The sequence below is a fragment of the Petromyzon marinus genome, chromosome 33, assembly GCF_048934315.1.
Source record: "Petromyzon marinus isolate PM22_M1 ecotype Great Lakes invasive population chromosome 33, UKy_Petmar_22M1.pri1.0, whole genome shotgun sequence".
Taxonomy (NCBI): domain Eukaryota; kingdom Metazoa; phylum Chordata; class Hyperoartia; order Petromyzontiformes; family Petromyzontidae; genus Petromyzon; species Petromyzon marinus.
The window spans coordinates 10,513,485-10,537,351 of record NC_133699.1 but is presented as its reverse complement, the minus strand read 5'-3'; the positions used below and the strand labels follow the sequence as shown (position 1 = coordinate 10,537,351).

The window sequence follows — 23,867 nt, the reverse complement described above, 5'->3', positions numbered from 1 at the left end:
TACTTCCCCGTTCTAGTCATTGCAGGTTGGTGAGGGGGGACAGATGGATGGCAGGACGAGTTTAAATATCAATCAGAATTATGTTAACTGTCGCTTAGAAAGTGTCGGAATGTATGTTGATGAACCATGGACACTCATACTTAACATTGAGCTCAACTCTAACCTCAATATAACCTAACCCAAAATTCAATCTCGAAACTCAACTTTGACCCTAACCTCCAAGATTACCCCTAACCCAAGCTGTCATTAACCCCAACCCTAAACAAACCCCTCAGCCTATCCATAACTTGCAGCCTCACCCCTAGCTCCGAACCCCAAACCGCAAATCTAACTTTGCACACTGTCCTGATAACAACATTCAACCTTGGCCCCCATCACGATGCATCCTGTCCAGCCGTGCGTCTCCTACCCCACGCAGCATCAACAAACACCACTCCACTGTCGCACGAGTGGCCCGTGCCATCATCGCCACGGCGCGAGGCTCGTGGAATGTGAAGGGGGTGGGGAGGGGGGGCACACGTGTCTGGTGTGGCCCAGGCGCTGTGGGATCGCGTTTCGGGACAGCTGGGGTGGGCGGACGGGGGTGCAGGGAGCCAGCTCGGCCAAAGCGGCGCTGCCATCGACGCCTCAAAAATAGACCCCGGCTGTCATTTGTCGGGAGGGCGAGAGCGGCCGGCCGGCCGGCGTGGAGTTGGCGTGACATCGTGGTTCGCTGTGAACTTGGAGGTGCCGGGCCCGCTCCGCTCCGGTCTCTGGGCTGTCCGAGCGAGAAGGTACGGCGGCGGCGCAAACCCCCCCCCCACCCCCCCTCCCCCCTCGTAGCCCACCGTCGGAACGCGCGTGCCGATTCAACCGATGGGACGGGGCTGCGGGCGCGCGCTTCGGCCAGCGTGGGATGGAGCGGGGGGGAACGGCTGCGGTGAGGCTTCAGGCTCCGTGTGGCCGGGCAGGCGCGCGGCTCGTCCGGCGACATTGGTGAACGCGCGCACCGTGCCCACCTCGGGGTGGGGATGGGGGGGGGGGCTCTTTGCGACGCGCGCGATGGGTGGGGGGGAGTTTGCTGCCAGCGGTCGCCGGTCTGCCGTCGTCCAACCAACAAATGCAATAACTGCGAATGGATCGATTCGGAAACGTTTAATTGTGCTCGTCGGTTGTCTTCACGATACGCGTGCCTTTTTATTGCATTGGCTCGTACCCGATAACTTTATTTATAAATGCATAATTGCTCCAGATTAGGGTAATCCAGGTTACGGTTTTGCAGCTCGGCGCGCTTAGCAAACGGCGCCGGGCACTTAATAAAGTCCCGGGTGCTATTCTCGTGTCCCGGCTACGCGCCGCTCTATTTTAAGAAACGGGCGCACTCTCCAACTTGTCCGCCCCAATTTGCCACACGACGCCCTGAACACGGCCACACTGTAAGTGACACTGGCATCTCGGAAGGAGAAGTGAATTGGAATATTTGAAGAAAGGAAACGGTTTGCAGGAGAGACGCTCGCTTGTGAGTTGTTGCTCAAAGGAGTTGGCGCTGCCTCGGCGAAGCAGCAACGGCGGCAAGCAGCCTCCATTCACATCTTCAAGGTTTGATGTTTTCCACGTTTTATATTCTCAAAAAGGGAAACCTGGATAGATTAAACATTAATTCATTGGCGTAGAACAAACCTAGAATTCGTTTTTGCTCACTTGAAAGTGTTCTCTCTTTACTGACAGAAGTTTCTAATTGATGATTAAAATAATTAAAAGTGTAAAAATTGCCGTGTAAGGCACCTGGGCACAGGCGCGACTTCACGTTCGCGTTCCTTCAGCGCGGAAGCTCCTCCTTTCCACCTGGCACTGTGATCGTCAAGAGGGAACGAGGCACCTGGATATTCACTGCAGGGAGGGGCATTCTGGGTAGATTCGGGGGCCGCTTAGAGGGCCAGTACGATTGGCTGCTTGGAGAGTCGGGTTCTATAATATCACAAAATTTAGATTTTATTAGGTGTCTACATTTAGTGACTGCTCGAGATAATGGGCATCTTTCTTTTATGCAGAGACAGGGGGTCAGTCGGTCATGGGCAGAGGAAAATTTAACTTGTGAGCCTGGATTTCAACAAGGGATAGGGAGTCAACAGCGCGGATGGCTGGGGGGAAGAACGTTACAGACTACAGGGGCAGCAGATGAGAGAAGGTCGACTGGGGCTTCGGCAAAAAGCATTGGATGCTCGAGCGGAGAGTGCGTGGAGGAGAGTAGAGAGGGGAGAGGTAGGCAGGAAGATGTTAATGGAGTGTGATGTTGAACTAGATACGATATTGGATTGGAAGCCAGTGGAGGGGTTGGAGAATTGGGGTGATGTGGTCTCTCTCGTTTGCAGAGTGTGGGTGAGGAGCCTGGCAGTGGAGTTTTGTATCGTGTGGAGTGTGGGCTTGAGGAATGTGGGGAGGTGAGGGATTTAGAGAAGCCGTAGAGGAGAGCGCTGCATGAGTCGATTCGGGATGCAATATCAGCATGGATGAGTTTCTCATCAGTTTTGTTTCGGGTTCGAGGTCGAGTTGGTACGAGTGGCTGGTTGACGAGCTGTCGAGGGTTAGAGGTCAGGCAGCTGGCATCGGCTAGGCGAGTGTGCCCCCACCCCAAGCCGCCTGTCCCGCATTGCACGCGGTCGCCCGGTGCCAGCTGTTGTCCGCGGGCAGCGCTCACCGTCTCTCCGTGTGGCAGGACGTGTTTGAGGAGATCGACTGCCGCGTGGAGGCCGCGCAGGCCCTGCGGGAGGCCGGGGCGGGGTCACCGAAGGGGGGCGGCGAGGGAGCGGCGGAGCAGGCGTGGTACTCGCTCCGCGTGGCCGCCCTCGTGCTGCGGGAGCGCGTGCTGCTGGGGCCCGCATCCTCCTCACCCCCGTCCTCGCCGTCGTCGCCGTCGCCCCACCGCGACAACGTCGTTGACGTCCCGCAGGAGATCGACGCTGCTGCAGGGGCGGCGAGTGCGGTGCGAGCGGTGCGTGTGCTGAAATTGGTGCCCTAACCCTGACCACACCTGCCAATCAAACTCTAGGCCTAACCCTAATCCTCCACCTAGACCCGTGGGCTGGCCCTATCCAGACTCCTCCACCCTAACCCTTCCCCCCACGTATGGAGTTTCAGTTTGATTTGTTGCCCTGGAGATTGGTGTTCGGCGCTCGCCACGTTAATGACGGCGTTCGTTGTGATTTCTCACGGAACGGAGTGGCCCGCGTGCATGCTTTCCATCTTCCAGTCCAAAGTCCCCGAGCCCCCTTTTTGCCCCTTGTTTATTTATGAAGCTGCAATGGCCACGCCCGGCCGTCACAGCTTCATCGACACACCGCTGCACGTGGAGTGATACACGCACGTCCCTTTGTTATTGCGATGGCCACGACGCGACACGGGAACGGCGACCGTCGGCGGGCACGAGGATATCCGAACCGATCGTCGTTTGCGTTTGCCCCGCAGAGCTCCGCGGAGCCGGTCGCCGAAGCGGACGGAGCGGGAGACGTCCCCGCTCCCCGCTCTCCCTCCTACCTCTCCGTGGACGGCGACGTCTCCGCACCCGCCGGGCTCCCCTCCGGCACCAAGTCGACGCGTCGGTCCCGGCCCTCGTCCTCGGCGCGAACGGAGTCTCCCGTCGAGCCCGCCCTCTCGAGCCCTCGCGAGAGCCGGCCGTCGTCCGAGCCGGCCGGAGCGTCCGTGCCCAAGACGTTTGGCCGCTGGAACTACATGGAGCTGACCGAGAAGATCGCCGGCTACCCGGAGCGGGGTGCAGACCCGTGGGGCGTGCCGGGAGTCGTCGCCGCCGATCGCGGCCGCCGTGCGCTCGGCGGCGCGGACGAGTCTTCGTCGCGAGCGCCGGGTGGGTCCCGCGTTGCCAGTTTTGCCGAGGAAGTTGCCGGCGCGGTTCCGTGGTCCTCGGATGAATGCCGCGGCACCGGCGACGGCTTCCTCTCCCCGTGGACGGCGCGCGATCCGCGATGGAATCCGCTCGTCCCGGCCGCTGCGGACGGCTCGGCACCGACGGGGGCGAGGTGCGCGTGGCGGTGGGACGCGAGCGCCGCGACGCCGTCGGGGGGCCTCGACGGCGCCTTCCAATCGGGCGTCCCGAGGAGGATCCCCTTCTCGGGAGCCGCGTCTGACGAGGACGACTCCGAAGGCGACGACGGCGGGGCGTTCGGGTGCCTCGTGCCCTTCCGCTCCTACGGCGGCTCGCCGACCTCGTCGCCAACGCACGGGATGCTCGCCGTGCCCGGATCTCCGCCGGAGGTAACCCCGGCGCCCGGAGGCGGGCCGCCCGGCGATGGTTTGTCGACGAGGCCGCGGTGTCGCCAAGAGCTCCCGTCGGAGCCGGAGGGGGTCGACGCCGAGCTCGCGAACGCGCGCGGTTGCGGAGCGGCGGCCCGCGAGCGCGCCGTTGCCGAGTCGCCCTTCGCGGCCGGCTCGGCAGACCCTTGGCAAGGTAAATTGAAGAAGAAGGAAAATGCAACGAGGGCTCGAACGGCAGTGGCCTCCGGGAGGGTGGCCGGCTCGTGGGAGCAGGCCTTCCTGGACTGGGAGTACGGCAACGCGCTGGACGCCGCCGAGTACCTCCCGAGAGAAGCGGCCGGCGGCGGCGGCTCGCGCGACGAGTTCGGCGAACTCTTCGAGCGACTCGGGAGCTGGCGAGAGAACCCCGAGGAACCCGCGGCCGGACGCGCCCCCGCGGCGCCCGCTCGGCGTCGCCGAGACGGCACCGGAGAGACGCTCGACGCAGCCCGCGCCAGCTCCCACCACGCGGGTCAGCCGGCTGCCGGCAACAAATCGCCGGGGCCGCATGAGGGGTCGGGCGATGGCGCTTGGTTCGGCTGGGAGGAGTACATGGCCTTGCCGTCGCAGCTAAAGGATGCGGAGATCATCGCCCTCAAGCTGGACGACTTGTCGACGCTCCTCGAGAAGAAGCCGTCGCAGAAGTCGGCTTGCCGAGCTAATACCGACGCCCCCCGTTTCGTCGACAAAGTGACGGACAAAAAGAGCCTCCGGGCCGCGACGGCGGGCAACGAGCCGCCGCAGATCTCTCCCGGGGATGCGGCTTTGCCTCTCGGGGGGCCGATGGCGACTGGATGGGCCCGCGACGGGACGAGCGACGCGGACGGGCTCGGCCGCGCGACGCCCGACGCTCGCGCTGGCCCGGCGGGCGCGCTGGACACGCTGGACACGCTGGACACGCTGGACACGCTGGACACGGGCCCGCTCAGCGGCCTCCCCGTCTCGGGAAGGGCGTCGCGTTCCTCTGCGTGCGGCTCCCCGGGCGGGGTGGCCCGTGGCTCGCTCACGTCGCCGCACGGGGGACGCGAGCGCCGGGCCAGGGCTGCCTCGTGCGAGCCAGAGGACGAGCCGCGTCGCCTCGCAAACGACGGGCGACCGCAGTGCGATGTTAAACAGCAGGCGGGCAACGATGCCATATGGGAGAAGACTGAGGTCGGTGCCATGATGGGTTCGCATTCTTCAAAATGTGACTCTTTTTCCGTGCTTTCAGTTTTGTGTCGCAGGGCAGTGCAGCCCTTCGTGTGCCTCCCCCTCCTCACTCTGCCTTCACCCTCGCCGTGCCTCCCTCCCCGACAGGCGTTTGTGAGAAAGCTGGACGAGCTCATCGCGTGGCTCGCCGTTGCCATGGAGAAGACGGAGAACTGGACCCTACCCGGCGCGGACGTTGGCAGCCTCGGCGTTTACTTGGAGACGCACCTCGTACGTCGCACGCCGTCTCGGCGTTTGCCTTCTCACAAAGTTTCGTCCCCGATTTGAGCATGTCGATCGTCGCGTCGTGATTTGCGATGACCGATGTCATGGCTGAGCAGCCGTGAGCTGCGGTCATCCGTGACGCGACTCGCGCGCTGCTCGCTGGCCGCCACGACGAAATCGCCCCCGAACGCGCCAGATCTTGTCTGGTCTCGGAAGCTCAGCGGGATTTTGAGTTCTGGTCAGCGCCTGGAGAGGGGCGAAAGCCAGGGCTTTCCCGGCCAGGTGCCGTGGGCGAGGAGCGCTGCGAGGTGCGGCCGGGAGACGGCGGTGCCGAGCGATTCCTCCCACACAGAGCGGAACGCTCCTCTGCGGAATTGGCCAACCAATCCCAATGTAGCAGGGACCCTCCTGATCAACAGAATCTTGAGATCCGGTGAGCGAGGCTTTTCCTCTGGGCAAACGAATGACGTTGTTGTTGTAGTTCACCTCTCCATTTGTGTCCCTCTCCAGAACTTCAAGGTGGCCGTGGACAGTCGCCGTGCCCTCAAAGACGCCGTGGTGACGGAGGGCAGGAGCCTCATGGAGCTGTTGATCTCCCAGAAGCCGAGTTGAGTTCCCCTCCCATCAGGAGCAGCAGCGGCAGCGGCGGCGTGGCGCGCCGTGGGCGGCAGGAACCACGTGCTCCTCTCGCAGCGGGGAGCCGGGGGCTGTGCGATGCTTTTCTGCACCGCACGCGGCTTGCAGTTAGGCGGACTGTGGTGCGCTCGCTCCTGGGTGGGGAGGGGGGGGTTAAGAAGCTCGCTCTCTCAAGGAAACGGCAAGCCCCGTCGCGCCAGTTGAGCAGAGCGCTGCACGGAGGCAACGCACGCAAATTTAGAATGACGCATCGTTAGCAAGGCCGCTTCGCAAGCACGTACGGTGAATAACAAACTCGCGCGGAGAACAACTCGCATGCAGCGGTGTCACCCCGGGGTTAAGGACTATTTCTGTCGCTGTTGCCATGGTTACTGTTCCCGTGAACTTCACTCATCGATTCCTCTGGCCACGTTGAGGGCTCGGTCGACCGGACGCCGGCTCTCTTGATTTCTCCGTCGCGCCGTCGAACTGCCACACTGCAGCAGCTCACGACGCCGCTCCTTCTGCTTCTTCCCTCTCGCACCGCTCCACTTTTGAATTTGCTCTGTCATCGGCTCTTTTCTTTTCGTTTTGTTAAAAAAAAAAATTTCTGTTGCGCACCTTTAAAAGTGCTGTTTGTTGCACGCCGCTCGGCATTATGATCCTTTTGGGCCCCCCTGCGTTTGGCGAACCGCGATTGAACAAACTAAAAAAATTTATAGGGGAGTGCTTCAACAAATGTTTCAACACTTGTGAGAATTTGCAACAAATCCACAAGAAATGTGCTGCTGCCGCCTCCGGGCTGTGGAGACCACTTGGAGAAGATTCCAGGCCACGCGTTGACAACGATGGCGAACAAGTGGGAGACTCTTTGACTTTTTTGAAGCTTATTAACATGCATTTGTTATCATGTTACAGGGTATTCGTTCTTTTTTCCATTAAAAACGATAGTCCCACTTAATTGTCGAAACATTTTTGAAGCACCCTGCATATACTGAGTTGTGCCGTGGGTTCAAATGCGCGGCGAGAGTTGTCGACAAGTTGAGAGACGCCGCCCGTGTGGTGGATGTCTCGCCAGGCCTGGAGCAGACCCTGGGCCTCGTGGAGAGCCAGTGGCACGAGCTGCAGCGGCAGATCGCGCGCCAACACCGATGGATTGTGCGCTCGCTGTCCACCGTGAGGTCCCACGCTCTCACGGACAACGAGGAAGACGACCCCCGTGACCCCCGCACCCTGGCGGTGAGCGTGCGCACGATGCCCTCGGCATGATCGTGCGGATCATCGTTTATTAATGTTGTTTTTGTTATTGTTCCGCTTGATTACCTAGGAGAGCATCGCTGAGTCTCACGACTCCTGTTTCAGGAGGGTCCTGCCAAGTTTTTTTGCCGTTGGGGCGACGCTGCTGCTGCTGCTGCTCTGTGTAATCCCAATTGTGTCGTTTGTAGGTCAGATTCTATCAGTGGTATGATTGGCCAACACCACTTACACTGTGTGTTGTTTTAGCTTAAGGAGGAACCCGGAGAAACAACACAAACACTATAACAACATACAAACACTATGACAACATACAAACACTATAACAACATACAAACACTATGACAACATACAAACACTATAACAACATACAAACACTATAATAACACACAAACACTATAACAACATACAAACAATATAACACACAAACACTATAACATACAAACACTATAACACACAAACACTATAACAACATACAAACACTATAAGACACAAACACTATAACATACAAACACTATAACACACAAACACTATAACAACATACAAACACTATAACACACAAACACTATAACACACAAACACTATAACAACATACAAACACTGTAACACACAAACACTGTAACACACAAACACTGTAATACACAAACACTATAACACACAAACACTATAACACACAAACACTATGACACACAAACACTATGACAACATACAAACACTATAACACACAAACACTATAACAACATACAAACACTATAACACACACACACTATAGCACACAAACACTATAACACACAAACACTATAACACATAAACACTATAACATACAAACACTATAACACACAAACACTATAACACACAAACACTATAACAACACAAACACTATCATACAAACACTATAACATACAAACACTATAACATACAAACACTATAACATACAAACACTATAACACACAAGCACTATAACACACAAACACTATAACATACAAACACTATAACAACATACAAACACTATAACAACATACAAACACTATAACACACAAACACCATGACAACATACAAACACTAACACACAAACACTATAACAACATACAAACACTATAACAACATACAAACGCTATAACACACAAACACTATGGCAACACACAAACACTATGACAACACACAAACACTATAACATACAAACACTATAACAACATACAAACACTATAACACACAAACACTATAACACACAAACACTATAACACACAAACACTATAACACACAAACACTATAACACACAAACACTATAACACACAAACACTATGACAACACACAAACACTATGACAACACACAAACACTATAACATACAAACACTATAACAACACACAAACACTATGACAACACACAAACACTATAACAACACACAAACACTATAACATACAAACACTATAACATACAAACACTATAACAACACACACACACTATAACAACATACAAACACTATAACATACAAACACTATAACAACATACAAACACTATAACATACAAACACTATAACATACAAACACTATAACAACATACAAACACTATAACACACAAACACTATAACAACACACAAACACTATGACAACACACAAACACTATGACAACACACAAACACTATAACAACATACAAACACTATGACAACACACAAACACTATGACAACACACAAACACTATAACACACAAACACTATAACACACAAACACTATGACAACACACAAACACTATAACACACAAACACTATAACACACAATCACTATAACAACACACAAACACTATAACAACACACAAACACTATACCGACATGCGCCATAGTTGGGAATCGAACCCAGGATTTATTGCTGCGAAGTACAAGCGATCCCACTGCGCCACCAGCCTGCTGCCCAAATATGACGAGCCACGATCAACCCCGCTGATTGGGTGAAGGCCTCCCCACGCCGTCGCCACCTCTCGCGGGTCGGTTCGTCCCTCGTTCTCGACGATCCTGAGCTCTCGTTCTCCTCCTACGCGCCGACTTTTGCAGGGCCTCGTGCCTCCGTCGGCGCATTCGCTTCCGCACCCGCGATCTCCGCGTTCCATCTCAACTCCACTCCCGCAACTCTCTCCTGAATCGCTCGTCTTCAAACTCCCATCGACAGACTCCTCGTCGTATCAATACTCCAGTCCCTCCACTGGCTCCCAATCCGATCCTGGAAGTGGCCGGTTCCAGACTCGCGTTTAAAACGCCATCGCCTCGCGAGGCCTCGCTCCCGACCTTCCCCACAACGGCGCCTCTTCCACTCGCGGCGTCCCGGTTCCCTTTCTGTGTGGGCGCGACGGCGACGCTCTCTGTCCTCGCGGTCCCCCATGGACTCGCCCCGCACGCCTCTTCCCGCTCCTTTCCCCCGACTCCCCTCCGTGCACTCTCCTACCTCTCCCGTCTCATCTCGCTCGACTCCCTTCCAGACACTCTGCTCAAGCAACCAAGGCCTTCTGTGGAAGCTCCCAGTCGACCTTCGCTCGGTGTGAGGTCGCTCATTCACCTCTGCTGCCCCCCCCCCATACCCTTGTACTCCTTTCCCCCAGCCATCAGTCCTGTCGACTTCTTTCCCCATTTCAAGTCCAAGACCTTTCTTGTTTGCTCAGCTTGTTGTGGCCCTCTGACCCTCTCTTTGTATAGGATAGACTCGCCCCACTCATTTCTGTATGACGCCTGTACACCCGGTCACATCGAGACGCTGTGTAAATCCGCACCGTGCCGCGCTGCGTCAAACGTGGACGCGAGGTGGGAAATGCACCGAGCATCTGGGAATAGCTGCACAGCCCCATCTACTTTCGACCTCAAGACGGCGGGGGGGGGGGAGGGGCGGGCGCGGCCTTGTCCCCCTCCCCGCGGTGTTACGTGCAAGAGAAGCGCACTCGGTCCCGTACACTGGGCAGCCTCGTTACCCCCCGCGCCCTCGCTCTGCCGCGTCCCCCTTCCTCTGGTGGGACGTTGGGCGCGCGGGCAACTCTCGCGAAATGATTACCGCCTAAAACTTCTATGGGAGGCGCGAGTTGAATATCGTACGTTGTGTTTGTCATTCACTTGTCACTCCTGTCCCGAGGACTGTTTACTGTCGGAGCTTCTGGGACGCCACGCGCACTCGCGCACACACATCTCTGCAGGATTCCATTTGTAAACAATTTAATTTGCACATTTTTAATTAAGGCTTATTGTGGGAGGAAATTGTGAAAATTAATGAAAGCGTTGCGCGGAGGCCGCCTTAAGCAATCTCGTTGACTTGATTACAGTTTAATCGCGCCGGCTACTGCTCTGCGCATAAAACGCACAGGATACTCACGCCCACGTGGTTTTGTCACTGATCCTGAAAAGGGTGCTGTTTTGTTACTTTAGTCTTCTTTTAATCTTTCATTTATGAAATATTTCCAAAAACTGGGTTAGCTCCCTTGGTTATTTGATTGCAACTTTGAGAAAGAGGAGAGAAAAAAACAAATCCTCTCGCAGACACGCAAAGGGGAGAGCGCATCCCGAGCACGCGAACGAATGCGCTCGCCACGAGCAAGAGAAAAAAAAAGACGAAAAATGATCCGCGATGGCTTCCGGCGCTTTGCAGCGCCAACGACGCAAGACAAAGCAGCGCCGTTGCTGCTCGTCATTGCGGCAGTAGCTCCGTGGTCGTCAATTACGGTTCCTCGCAGAGTGCAGCGACAACAATAGACTGTGCTTGATCAATCTATCGCTGGACGGACGTCTCCTCTCCCCCCCCACCACCACCCCACGCCTTGTTCTCGTCACGGGGAGTGTGTTTGACCATACTGCGTCACGCTGGGCAGTGCCTCTCACGAAATTGTGGAACATCGGACCAACGTTGGTGCCAACGTTGGTTCCAGCCACGTGCCCCGACGGTGGTCGAACGTCGGGCACGCCTCCTGGGCTGTCGGTGAAGCGGGGGGGGGGGGGGGGTAGGCCGGCCCAGGGACGGGTTCGGACATCGCTCGCCGCTGGCGTTGGTCGCGAGCGGGCGTCGAACTCGGGCCGCCGAGGTCGTCGTGCGGCGTGCGAACCGCCACTCCGCCACGTTCCCGCGGCCACGGCAGTGGTATCTCGGACTCATTCGGTGTTCAATGTCTCCGTTGGCTCGTTCGTGCGAGCGGCATCGCGACGCTCTCGGATTCGAATGCAGGAGTCGCCGATGACAAATCAATGGTCGGTTGGCGCATCCGGGGCGCCACGGGCGAATCGTTCCCCTTTTGGATTCTCGTCACGGACTCCCGCCGCCACGCAGCACGTGGACTCTAACGCATCGACCCGTCCCAGAGTTGCAAGTTAACCGCAACGCTGTGCAACGTCACTCGTCCAGACATTCTCGCCCCCCCCCCCCCCCCCTGCTGAAGTGAGCATCCACACATTGGTGCTCATCCCCTGTTTACAACCCGGCTGAGCCACTAGCAAACATTCCACATTTCTATGACGGAGAATGACAATCGCTGTTGATTTTCCCCACAAAGTGTGGTGCTCGTTTGAACCGCTCAGGAGGAATGATGGGCTGAGTCAACCTCCCTAACCAGGATTTCAACTCGCAAACCTTCCTATTTTGATTTAAAGCTTTCGTGACTGCAGTAATTCATATTCTTAGTTTTTTCGGTAAAGTCACGTTGCATAAATTCATTTTTAAATTTATGCAAACCAACACACCTGAAGATGACCGTTTGAGTTATGGTCGAAACGTCGTGAGAAATTTTTTATTGTTTTATATATATTTTATTATTTTGTTGTTTCTCTTCAATGTGACTTTACCGAAAAAACTAAGAATATGAACCTTCCTATTGTTAAGTTGACTCGCTCTACCGCTGAGAAAATTGGCCAGCTGTTGTGGCTGGCGATGTATGTTGCAGTGCCACGGTGGCGAGGTGTTAACTACTTCGCCTGGTATACAGGAGGTTCGTGGGTTCAATCCTGACCCTTGACGCCTGCTGTATATTTGGAGTTTTGCATGTTCTCCCTGTGATCGTGTGGATTTTTGTCCGGGTCCTGCAGTTTTTGCCCTCGCACGTTGAGAATCAACGTCGGGCGTCCTAAGAGTTTCTGGCTGCTGTAAATTTCCACGCGATGATGAGCTGCGATCATTTGTGATGGCCATGTCGCTAGGGCCTTTACCTGTGTAGAATGAAAAAAACAAATAGCGCAAATGTTTTAAAATCTCACGGCCAAGGAGGACGTGGACACAACTTCCGGGCTGAATGTTCGCGTCTCTCGGCGCGACGAGCGCCCGCCGCTGTTTGATGTGACGGCGAAGCAGCGCCGCGGTCGGCGCTCGCTCGCTTTCAAAAGCCGCCGCGTCCCATGCCGATCGAAGAGTTTCGCGGAATTTGATCGCTAATGAAAGAACGGCTGGATTATTCATGCCTCCTAGATTTAAAAAAAAAAAACAGCAAACTAAATTAGATATGATCGGGGAGTTCTACAGCGGTATAAAACTTTGATCTCATAAATTTACACCTAAACAAAAATTAATTTAAGATTTCCCCCCCCCCCTACCCCCCGTCCGCCTCCTTGAAAATGTTTTAGCGCGGGCGGCTAACACCCCCCCCACTGTACGCTGATAATTTTAATACAGTGTGTGTGCGCCGTAATTACGCGAAATGATGATTATTTTTTTTCTTATTTCTCGACTCGTGTAAGGCTGAGCTCATTTTTCACAGTCCATTTGATCTTGGACCATCGCCACGAGGCTCCTGCAAGCCTGAAAGAAGATTGCTCGAGTCCGCTGGCACTTACGGAGGGTTTTAAAAAATATATATTTATATGAACGCGCGTATATTTTTGTTGTTGTTGAAGAACTCCAAGAGCTAAATGATACATCGCGTTTACACCTTCACCGCGTCGCCCTGCGCTTCTGGTCGTGGTGCACACCTTAGAAACGTCACCGTTTCGTTTAAATGCGTTCCCGTGTTAACACGGGCTGTCCCGTGCGACGACTCCTATTTTATTATTATTATAATACGCTTTCTATTAACTCACTCTCTCTGTTGTTGTTGTTGTTGTTGTCGTATCCTCAAATCTTGTAACTCAGTTTTAGCCCACTTCCCAATGTGGTATTGACTGTAAACTTGGTATACTTATGTCATACTGATGACAATACTTTATTCCATCAAAAAAATAACAAAAATATTTGTAAGCATTCTTTTTTTATACGTTTGTTTCGGCTTGGGTCTAATTGTCCACGCTCAACTCACGTTGGCTGTAAATCACCACGGTCCCCTTGCGTTGTGGCAAAAGCTTCGGGGCCACTTCCTGGAGTCGTTGAGTTCTGGTATTACGAGTACGGTACATTTCATTAAAGCGTGTTTTAAAAAAAAGTATTTTAAAATATTACTTATTATGTTATTGTGCCCGTGTTCAATCTTTTAAATGTTCAGTACTGTGTTTTGTATCTTGCTTAGCAGCGAGTTGGCTAAAGCATTGCTGCTGGGACTGCTGCTGTTCGTTACGCCGCTGCTGCTGTTCGTTACAACGCCGCTGCTGTTCGTTATAACGCCGCTGCTGTTTGTTATAACGCCACTGCTGTTCGTTACAACGCCACCGCTGTTCGTTACAACGCCGCTGCTGTTCGTTATAACGCTGCCGCTGTTTGTTATAACGCCGCTGCTGTTCGTTACAACGCCGCTGCTGTTATAACGCCGCCGCTGTTCGTTATAACGCCGCCGCTGTTCGTTACAACGCCGCCGCTGTTCGTTACAACGCCGCCGCTGTTCGTTACAACGCCGCCGCTGTTTGTTATAACGCCGCCGCTGTTCGTTACAACGCCGCCGCTGTTCGTTACAACGCCGCCGCTGTTCGTTACAACGCCGCCGCTGTTTGTTACAACGCCGCCGCTGTTCGTTACAACGCCGCTGCTGTTCGTTACAACGCCGCTGTTCTTTACGCTGCTGCTGTTCGTTACAACGCCGCTGCTGTTCGTTACAACGCCGCTGTTCGTTACAACGCCGCCGCTGTTCGTTACAACGCCGCCGCTGTTCGTTACAACGCCGCCGCTGTTCGTTACAACGCCGCCGCTGTTCGTTACGCTGCTGCTGTTCGTTACAATGCTGCTGCTGCTACTGCTGTTACTGCTTCCAGCATGCAGCAGCAGGGGGCAGGGCGTGAACGTAGTTTTGGCATGGGGTTCGGGGACATTACCGTGGATGAATCGGCCATTGACCGAGCACCGGTGCGGGAAGCAGCGGGGGGGGGGGGGAAGCTTTTCAAGTGTAGGTGTCGTGGTTTTCACAACGGTAGGAACGGTCCGTCGCCTGGGCGGAAGCCACAAAAACACAAAGTGGATCCTTCCACGGGGGGGGGGGGGGTGGGCGGTAGGAATCTGAGCGGGCGACACACCGCCCGCGTGGAAGTGCGTCGCAGAAAGGGAAGCGCGCGATCTTCCTGGAGCATAATTTGAGTGCAATCGCCGAAATCCTCACCTGAGCTCTGCGATGGGGGGGGGGGGGGGGGAAATTTTTTTGTGCGAGTTAAAAAAATCGAAAGTGAATTTATGGAATCGGCTTTGTTAACCCCCCACTTTCAATATTGCAAAGCAAGCCAATTTTCCGAAATGAAGGTGTGCATAAATCACACGGCTATTGAACTGTGTGTACTTAATTTACCATGCGTGAGAGAGCGGTAAATGAGCTGTGTGTACGCGGCGCTGCAGAGCAGCCCATCTTAATGAATCGGGATGGGTATGTTGATCCACGCCAAGTGCTGGAGTTTTTTTTTCCTCCGGTCTCATTTTGTCGTGGCCGCGACGCGAGACGGCCAGCACCAATTTTTTCTTTCGACCGTTAAAATGAATGTCGTCCTAGCGGGCTCTCAAACGTTTGGGGCAGTGATCTCTCATCCTGACAACTCAAGAGTGTTCGTCGCGTTTGTCTGCCAGCGCCGTACCAGACTGCGGCCCCAGGGAATCCTGACCCTTGCCGAAGTTTCGGGTTCAATATGCTGGGGGGGGGGGGGGTTCCATTCTTTACAATCCTGGCCAGCCATCTCCATCTTCAATTGGGTGACCTCTGACCCCCTTCCCCTGACAACCAATGCTCTGCTTAAAAGCCCTCGAGCACCCGAAGCAAAAATGCACTCGAATGTTCGCCTCTCGCTTTTCATTCCACAAAATTCCAAACGACACGTTGTTGTGTGTAGTAAAAAAAAAACCGCACAAATGTCGCCTGCGAGTGGATTGTAAAAGTGTATTTTATATTTTTGTTTTTAGGCCATGGTCAGTGGGACATGCGGCTTGGATGAGCAGCTAATAACCGAGAGGCGAAATGAGACTGCGAGCCCCGCGACACAACAAAGTGACGCCGCCCAGCGTAATGAGGCCCCAGGAATGGAGCATGAGAGGTGAGATTCCCCACTGCAATCAGGACGCGTGCAATCGTCACTAACAAGGCAATGTAACCTCCGGCCAAAGCACGCTTAATTTCTTCAGACCATTGGGTAAATCATAATGAGAAGAAGAGAAAAAAAAACCGCACACAAACTCTCGGATTGCATTTGCTTCTCATCTGCCGAGATTAAGGGTTTTCAGCGGTTAATTAAAGTGTGTTTTATACGCCGTACACATGTTTAATTTCGAGTGCCAAAATTATTTTTAGTTATGAAAGCAAGACGGCGTGGCGCGGTTAAAGTCTGCTCGCCGAATCCGCTCCGCTTCGAGTGGATTCCCCATTAGTGTTGCCCCTGTATTTTATTGCTTTTCGCGACTCAATTTTCGGCGTGGTGCAGAGCGACTGTGTGTGTGTCTGTGTGGAAACGCCTCAAAAGGTTGGAACATTCTCCCGATCTAAATCCAAACAGCCTGGCAAGATTAAAAGGCTGGGATGGAGTGTCTTGAGAGCACGTGAAATATACTGAATGCAAGAGCTTGCTAATTAGCTTTGTTGTATTGCGTTGTGTAACTTCAATTATCGAGGTGGTTAGTCTCCATCCCACGCATCCCGGAGAAAACTCCGCTCTCTCCTGCATCTCGGCTCAACTCCTGATCCCCTCGCCCCCCCCGCCCTTCCTCCCCCTCTCCGCCCTCGCCCCGCTCCTTCTCGTCGCTGCCAACCGCAGCCTCGTGGCATTTGAGGAGAACTACCAGGAAATGCGGGACTGGGCGCAGGATCTGCGCGCTGCCATGAGCAGGAGCCGGGCGGTGGAGACGCACGGGCAGCCGGTGGCCGGGCGGCTGGAGGTACGAGTCGGGGTCGGTGGCGCCGACGGCCAACTCAGAGGGAGGTCGCGTGTCTGTGCTGCGTCGCAGAGTAACGTGCCCCCCCCCCCCCCCCCCCCGACACCAGCCTAACGCACACACAACGGCTCAAAGCCACCGACTCACGTGGCAGAAAACGAGACCTCCACCGAGGGCGGTTTCAAGGAAAAAAAAATAGCAATTTAAATATTGTGAGCTTTATGAAGGGTGATTAGAGAACAAAAAACAAAGCAGTTCTTAATGAAAGGTGTTTTATTTAATTTTTTTCTGCTCGGATCGTTTTAGAAGGGGCCCCGGTACATAAATGCAGATAAATTCCCAAACCTCTCCCGGGGAGCGGCAGTCCAGTGACAATCTCATTTGTGCGCGATATTGCCTCAATTACCGCGGAGGAAAACTGTAGGGCAAGGTTTATGTTGCACAATTGCACATCTCTTCCTATATATATACACGTTCATATCAATACCTGCTGCTGTGTCGTCTCGCCAAGATATGGCAGTCTTGTTTTCTCAATGAATATCATTTGCGGGTTTTTTTTAGCCAGGACTTAACATATCATGCAGTATTCTCCAGGCCGACCCTCCCCCACGCCCATTTCCGACAGCCACCCGGGTTGCGGGAGAGGGGAAATATTTGATGGCGCTCAGCCCCGCACAGCTCCGGCTGGATATTGATCACCCTCGATTTTTACCATCGCCTAAATATAACAGAGAATGCTAAAAAACATTCGGGAGTGTGTTTTTTCGTTTGCTGTTCCTTTAAGCGCCACATATTTTATATATATTAAAAATATATATTTGAAAAGGTTGAAGACTTCAACATTGCCAACCCGCACTGGGATCGTGGTGAAGTACCGTCAGATATTTCTCAGCAGCCCACAAAGGCGTGGGGAGGCAGTCATCCAGCAGTGGATTGACAGAGGCTGTACAAAGGCAGTGTAATGTACAGACCCCGAGTGCAGCAAGGGTAGTGTGACCTCGTAACAAAAAAACCTTTGAGCGTTCGAGAGTCGATGTGTGTCCCCTTGTGGATGTTGCATGCAAATTGATTCAAAGGACACGTAGGCTTTTGCGACCAATATCATCCATAATACAGGGTTTTTTGGGTTGGATTGCATAAATATATAAATGTGTCGTTAAACCCGCCACCACCCGACACGGCCAATTAGTAAGGTTTGTCACGTAAACGTAACACCCCAATTCCTTACTAGTACAGCACACCGGTGTGCTGGAGAGCAAAGCCGCAACAATTTACAATCTTGAGTTACGACGTTACTGGTGAAACGTCAAACTCGGATTGCAAACGTTGTGATTGGCTGTGTCGGGTGGTGGCGGGTTTAACGACACACACATTTACGCGATATAACCCAAAATAAACTGTATTGTGGACGATTTAAATAAATCCCTGCAGCCACTGGACGGGGTGCTACCATTCACCCCAACAAGGTAAAGAACCTCTATATATTCTTGAATGGAAGAGCTGTGCTTGGACATTGCGACGGTCGGGTCAAGGTGTGCCATCTTTGTGAGCCCTCCGAACCCCAGCGCCGCTCCCTGCCCCACCAAACATTTGAGCCACCACTGCTTGCTTCATTTCCTGATTGCTGCATTGGGTTTTTTTTATTATTTTTTATTTTTAGATGTTTCCCGACAATTATTGACGAGTGTTTATTATGGACGTGGGAGGAAACCGGAGCGACCGGAGAAAACCTAGGCACACGAAGGGGCGACACTCTCTCCCCCGTACAGATCGAAACGGATGGGAATTAGTCCACTTTGCTGTGCCGCCATCTCCTGGCAAGCCAGAGTATGGCACTTCGACGCCCACTGGAAGGGCTTTTCACGGCGAGCCCTCGCTGCGTTCGCAGCGCTGAAATTGCATGCCGCCACGTGCAGCGTGGCCACCGCCGCCCGGGTGCCTGGGGCTGCTGCCCCATTCGTCCGGCATTTGCCACGGCGCTGATCGACCACCCTGGGTCATGGACGATTCATCAGCTTGGGCGGCGAGAAATCGGCACGCGCCCAGCGTCGGCGTCGCGCTCTGCCTGCTTTTGTTGCCGCTCGCCTCCCCGCACCCGAAACGGCCCGATGGAGAAGCCGCGTGGCTGAACAGTGGAGACGTAGCGGCCGAATCGGAAAGCTGATTTAAAATGCCCCGGGAGGTGCGCGCGGAAAGAAGCGCGTTTACACGTTAGGTGAGCGGCGGCGGCGGCGGCGCCGTGATGACTTCATAGCGCTCGCGACGCTCGCAAGGCTGCCTGTGGCAGATGCGCGGGCACGGTCCTAGCCGATAATTTATTTCCCATCTGCCGTGCACGTTATTGCGCGACATGCGCGCGCGTGTTTATTGTGGCGTTGCGTCGCGGGCGTTTCCGACCGCCACCCAGCCACACCACACCCCCCCCCCCTCCTCGCGCTGAAGCGGCAAGCGAGTACCCCGTCCCGAGCAGCGTCGTGTAACGAGCACGCTCGAGGACGTTTGTCACTCATTATGGAACGTTCTGTGAGCGTGGGTTTTTTTTTATTTTTTTAAACACTACTCTAACCACGGCTGCCACATTCAAAAGGTGGGGGGGGGGGGGGGGCGTTCACTTGCGATTCCAAATAGAAAATATCATCAGAAAGGTTAATATCCACGTATTAAAACTACAAGCGACACCGTCACGATTGACCGCAAATTGGCCCTAAGCACACAAGTCAAGTTATCGCCGGCTTCCTTTAATGAAATCCATTTTTTTTTCTTTCAAAAATTGATTTTCTGAGCAGTCGGTTTTGCATCGGGATATGGGGATTGTGTTAAAAACGAATGGTGGTTCAAACGGAAATTGAAAGAGACACTGCGATGCCAACCGGCAGCGGGCACGCGGAAACGAAGGCGGAGCACTCCGGCTTGCCCCGGAATTGGAGCGCTCTTAGTCTGAGAAGTGTGTGGAGCCGCGGTCGCACGCACGCACGCACGGCCCTCTGTGACTTGTGCGATGGAAAATGAATGGACTTGAGCAATATATATTTTTTTTAAAGCTCGTGGTACCAGCGTTTGCCAGTGGGGTTGGGCCTCATCAATGACTCTGCCAGCCTCTAAATGACATCTAACTGCTAATTGCCAGTGATTTATTTTTTGTTAAGCTTCCCGAAATGAATGCATTTTACTTTTTGCAGGAACAGGTTGTAGTTTTTTTTATTTGCGAGATAAAAAAAAACATGGTAGTGGAATAGGATCTGATACGGTCAAACAAACAGTGCTGTCACCGTGATTGCTATTCTCATAGTGATTACACATTATTTTTTGGCATCGTTAATTTGCGGGAAACAAAATCGCACAAAAACACAGGTGCAGTATTAACCAAAAAAATTGCAAATCATTTATTTAAGAGGTAAAATTTATTTCGGTTGCAGTCTTTGTTGAATATTAAAATGCTGGTATCGTAATCTGTCTGTCTTATGGGCATGAATATAGCGCTAAATATACAGCTGTATTTATAGGGTTAATACCGCTATACTTTTGAGATACCTGTGGTAATGTTCACATTATAAATAGCTGCAATATCACATTAGATCTCCCTTGATAATGTGGTTTATGAATCCGTGTCGTCGAAGTGTCTGCTCGTGAAAAACTATTGCAAATATGGTGCACGTGTAACTGTTTCATTTAAAATTAGAGCATATTAACGTTTTTAAAAGACCCCAGAGCAGTCATTATTCTGGTTTTAAATATAACATTATCTTAAGCAGGTTAAAGGTAGTACTGTACATGTGGTGGAGCGGTGGCAGCGTGGTTAGTGCACAGCGCTGTGAACTGGGCAACCCGATTTCGATCCCTGGCCACAACTGGAATCGCAACGTGCATCGCAACTCGCATTGGTGGCGAGTGACATCAGAAGTGGTCCTTCTCCCCTTCACGAAGCCGCGCTGACCGACGTGGCGAGGTACGACGAAATGAAATCCCCGTAACCACTGACGGAGCCAGTTGGGGGGGGTTGGGTGGCACGTGCTCCCCCCCCCCCAATGATCCGATCGAAATCCCTAATTTCGATCGGATCATTGGAGTTTATTCGTAATAAATCGGCATTTTGCGACCCCCCACTGCCACTGTAGCATATTATTACGACAATAGTCTGAGTCCATAATTGGAAATAAGTAATGGCAAAGCAGTTATAAGTGACTCACAGAATTGTGCGCAGTTGCGTATAGAGGACACGACTTCCCTGAAGACATCAACACCTTCAGCGAGCGCGATGCCGATCACACAACGCGGTTCGAATTCGACCCTCGATCGATGGCTTCGCCATCGCCGCACTTGCGTCGAATAAAAATGAAGGTTATAAGCCCTTACTTACTAACAACTCCTTACTTACTAACAACTCCTATAATTTTTCATTGCTGGAGGGGTTGCCCCCCCCCCCCTTCCTGAAAATCCTGGCTCCGCCATTGCCCATGGCTGAAATCGCCTAAGGGGGGCTGGGGGGTAGAGGCCTTCGTCCATTGCCGACACAATAACGCTCCATAGTCATTATCCCGAGTCCTCGCGGTGGAATGAAACCCAACGCACACTCATTGAAACCGTGCCCTCAATTCGTGAAGCGGCGCGGTTTGGTGGGAGCGGCGTTCCCGATCTGTTTGTGCTCGGGTGCGAGCGGTGGCGGCGTTCGCCCAACATCGCGTGAACAAACGGCCTTCCTGAATATTTCAATGCCCCCCCCCCTCCCTTCCGTGCGCCGACGCTGGGGAACCCGTGTTCACCGCGCCGCGTCCGTCAAAACGGCACCACCGGTGGGAGGGGGAAGATGGGGTGGGGAGTGGTGACCACAGTGCCGCTGCTGCGCATGGAACCGGAAGACTGACATCCTTAATTGCGACAAAACATGTAGACGATTCCTCGAAGGCTCGACGCAAAAATGTTTCCCGATTGTCCTATGCTTTTTGTTGCTGGCCGCTTGGCGTTTTGGCCTGAGTGGGTATCTGCTCACCAGCTGTGGTAAAAAAAAAAATCGGTGCTCACTGCCCACTATCGCATGGTTCAGAAACACAGCCATTCACGGAAAGTACACAACAAAAATTTAAAATTGTGCAGAGAAACATGGAGAAATAGACACTGAATTCCACTGAGACAGAACGAGGAATAGCACATGGATTAGAGACTACTCAGGTTGGTGACGGTGCTCGGACCGTGTAGATGTGGCCTTGGGCAGGACACGTCTACAAGAAGGGACGAGGGCCGATGGTCAAGAATCTTGACGGAGCGGCTGCCACGGAACGCGTCCGGGTTTGCTGCGTCCACCGAGGAGATGGAGCGATGGAATCGGCTCGCTTGCGGACGCAGGGTTGATTGTTAGTTTGCAGCATCGTGAGAGATGGCCGGCGGATTTGGGGAGGCGTTATCCAGCAGTCGATTGAACGTGACTGATGACGATGACGAAGACGATGATGGTGATCGATGGCTGGGAGAGTATCCTTGGCCCAGGAGGTTAAGATTTTGGTTTTGTACGACCACGTGAGTTGCGTGTCTCGTGAAGTCCATCGCGCGTTTTGCCGCCGAGTGAGTAGCGCAACCCTTGCCTCATCATTTACGGGCGATCTCTGACACCGTTTGACACCTGGCCTGGCCACAGTAAATATCCAAAAGGTCAATTTTGCGTCGTGGATTGCGAGGTAGTAATGGCGTAATCGATCCAGAGTGCCCACGCGCCGCCCCTCCACCGCCATCGCATCTGAAATCTAATAAACGCAGGCTAAATGTTTCATGCAGAAGAAGTGAAATGTTGTTAGTACCACGTGGGATTTTTTTTTATGACCGTATATTTTAAAAGTTGAACTTTAATACGAAAAAAATGTTGGATCGTCTGATGGCATTTATTTTTATTGAATTTTTTTTCCTCTCGCCAATATTTTATGCATGAGGGCCGTCATTATTACACGCTGAATCTTTGATTTAACACACAATTTAAGACGTTTTAAAATTTAAATGAACGCACGACGAGGAGCAGCCCGAGCCTTGGTAATTTAAGATTGTAATTGTGGGGAAAACAGAACGTGCGGCAGCGCCGTAACACGCAGATAAGGAATCGAGGCTCGCACCGGAGTGAAATATAAATAGCGTTATTTTGGTCAAGTAGTGGAGAGCGGGTCTTGGCAGTTTTCACTGCCGGGCAGGGGCTGCGGGGCAACTATTTCGGGGTGACTTCTGTGGGTTTTGTTTGCAATTCATTTTCAAGCTTCTCGCATGGCCGACCCGCGGATTAACAAATCCCAATTCCACGCCGTTATTGACTTTGTATATGGTAATGCAGAGACGCTCGCTCGTGTAATGCACTGGCTGTGTTTCCCAACTATACATTATTTAACGAGTTGGTCCCTACGCATTTGTACGAGAAATCGGTACATACAGTGTGTGTATATATATACACGAGACGTTAGCCTTTTGTTAATCCACTTTTGGAAGGTCTCCCCATTGCCGGCTGTCATGGGGGTTGTTTTGACCATACTTCACCACGCTGGTCAGTATGGCGTTGGTGAAAGGCAGTTACAGTGTTGTTATACGTGGGTGAAGCCCATTGAGAATCAATAGCCTCTATTTCTACGTGACTTTACCGAAAGAACCAAAGAATAATAGCCTCGCCATGGTATGGTTTTGAGACATCGGTTACCTTACACACGGGGCTATTGTAAATCGCAATGTGGATAAGCAGCTGCCGAGACCAAAAGGCTGATTTATGGAGTCAGAGGTCAAATGCATTCATAATGTGGACCTAATTCACATACACTACATGTCACGAACTTTCAACTGACATCTCCTTTGAAATTGATGGGGCGGTCATGTAGGACAAACATACACAAATACAGACATACAGATTAGCTGCTTACATAGCCGAAATAAATATGCTCATGAATTAATGAAGACTCTAGGTACGCATGTACCTGGGCATGTGTGTTGCCGTGGCGACGGACCGTAATACATCAGGATCTGCTCAGACGGGGACTGGCACTGATCGGGTTTCTAACGGCATTTATCCCCACGCACTTCTGTTTCCGGACCTACTCGCAAACACTAACGATCTCGCACACAC

The 23,867-nt window shown here is 52.9% G+C and overlaps 1 protein-coding gene across 3 annotated transcripts in view; it reads left to right on the top strand.

Moving 5' to 3' along the window:
* Positions 1-23,867, top strand: part of LOC116948443 (uncharacterized) — a 69,771-nt gene that overhangs the window by 11,388 nt on the left and 34,516 nt on the right. For 2 of the 3 annotated variants that reach the window (XM_076071530.1, XM_032965124.2), the window contains exons 2-8: positions 2,696-2,971; positions 3,445-5,439; positions 5,584-5,706; positions 6,211-6,307; positions 7,394-7,554; positions 15,821-15,951; positions 16,666-16,786. In XM_076071530.1, coding sequence (XP_075927645.1) covers positions 2,696-2,971; positions 3,445-5,439; positions 5,584-5,706; positions 6,211-6,307; positions 7,394-7,554; positions 15,821-15,951; positions 16,666-16,786 — 2,904 coding nt within the window. The remainder of the gene's footprint in view (positions 1-2,695; positions 2,972-3,444; positions 5,440-5,583; positions 5,707-6,210; positions 6,308-7,393; positions 7,555-15,820; positions 15,952-16,665; positions 16,787-23,867) is intronic. The other variant, XM_076071529.1, reaches the window with a different exon arrangement.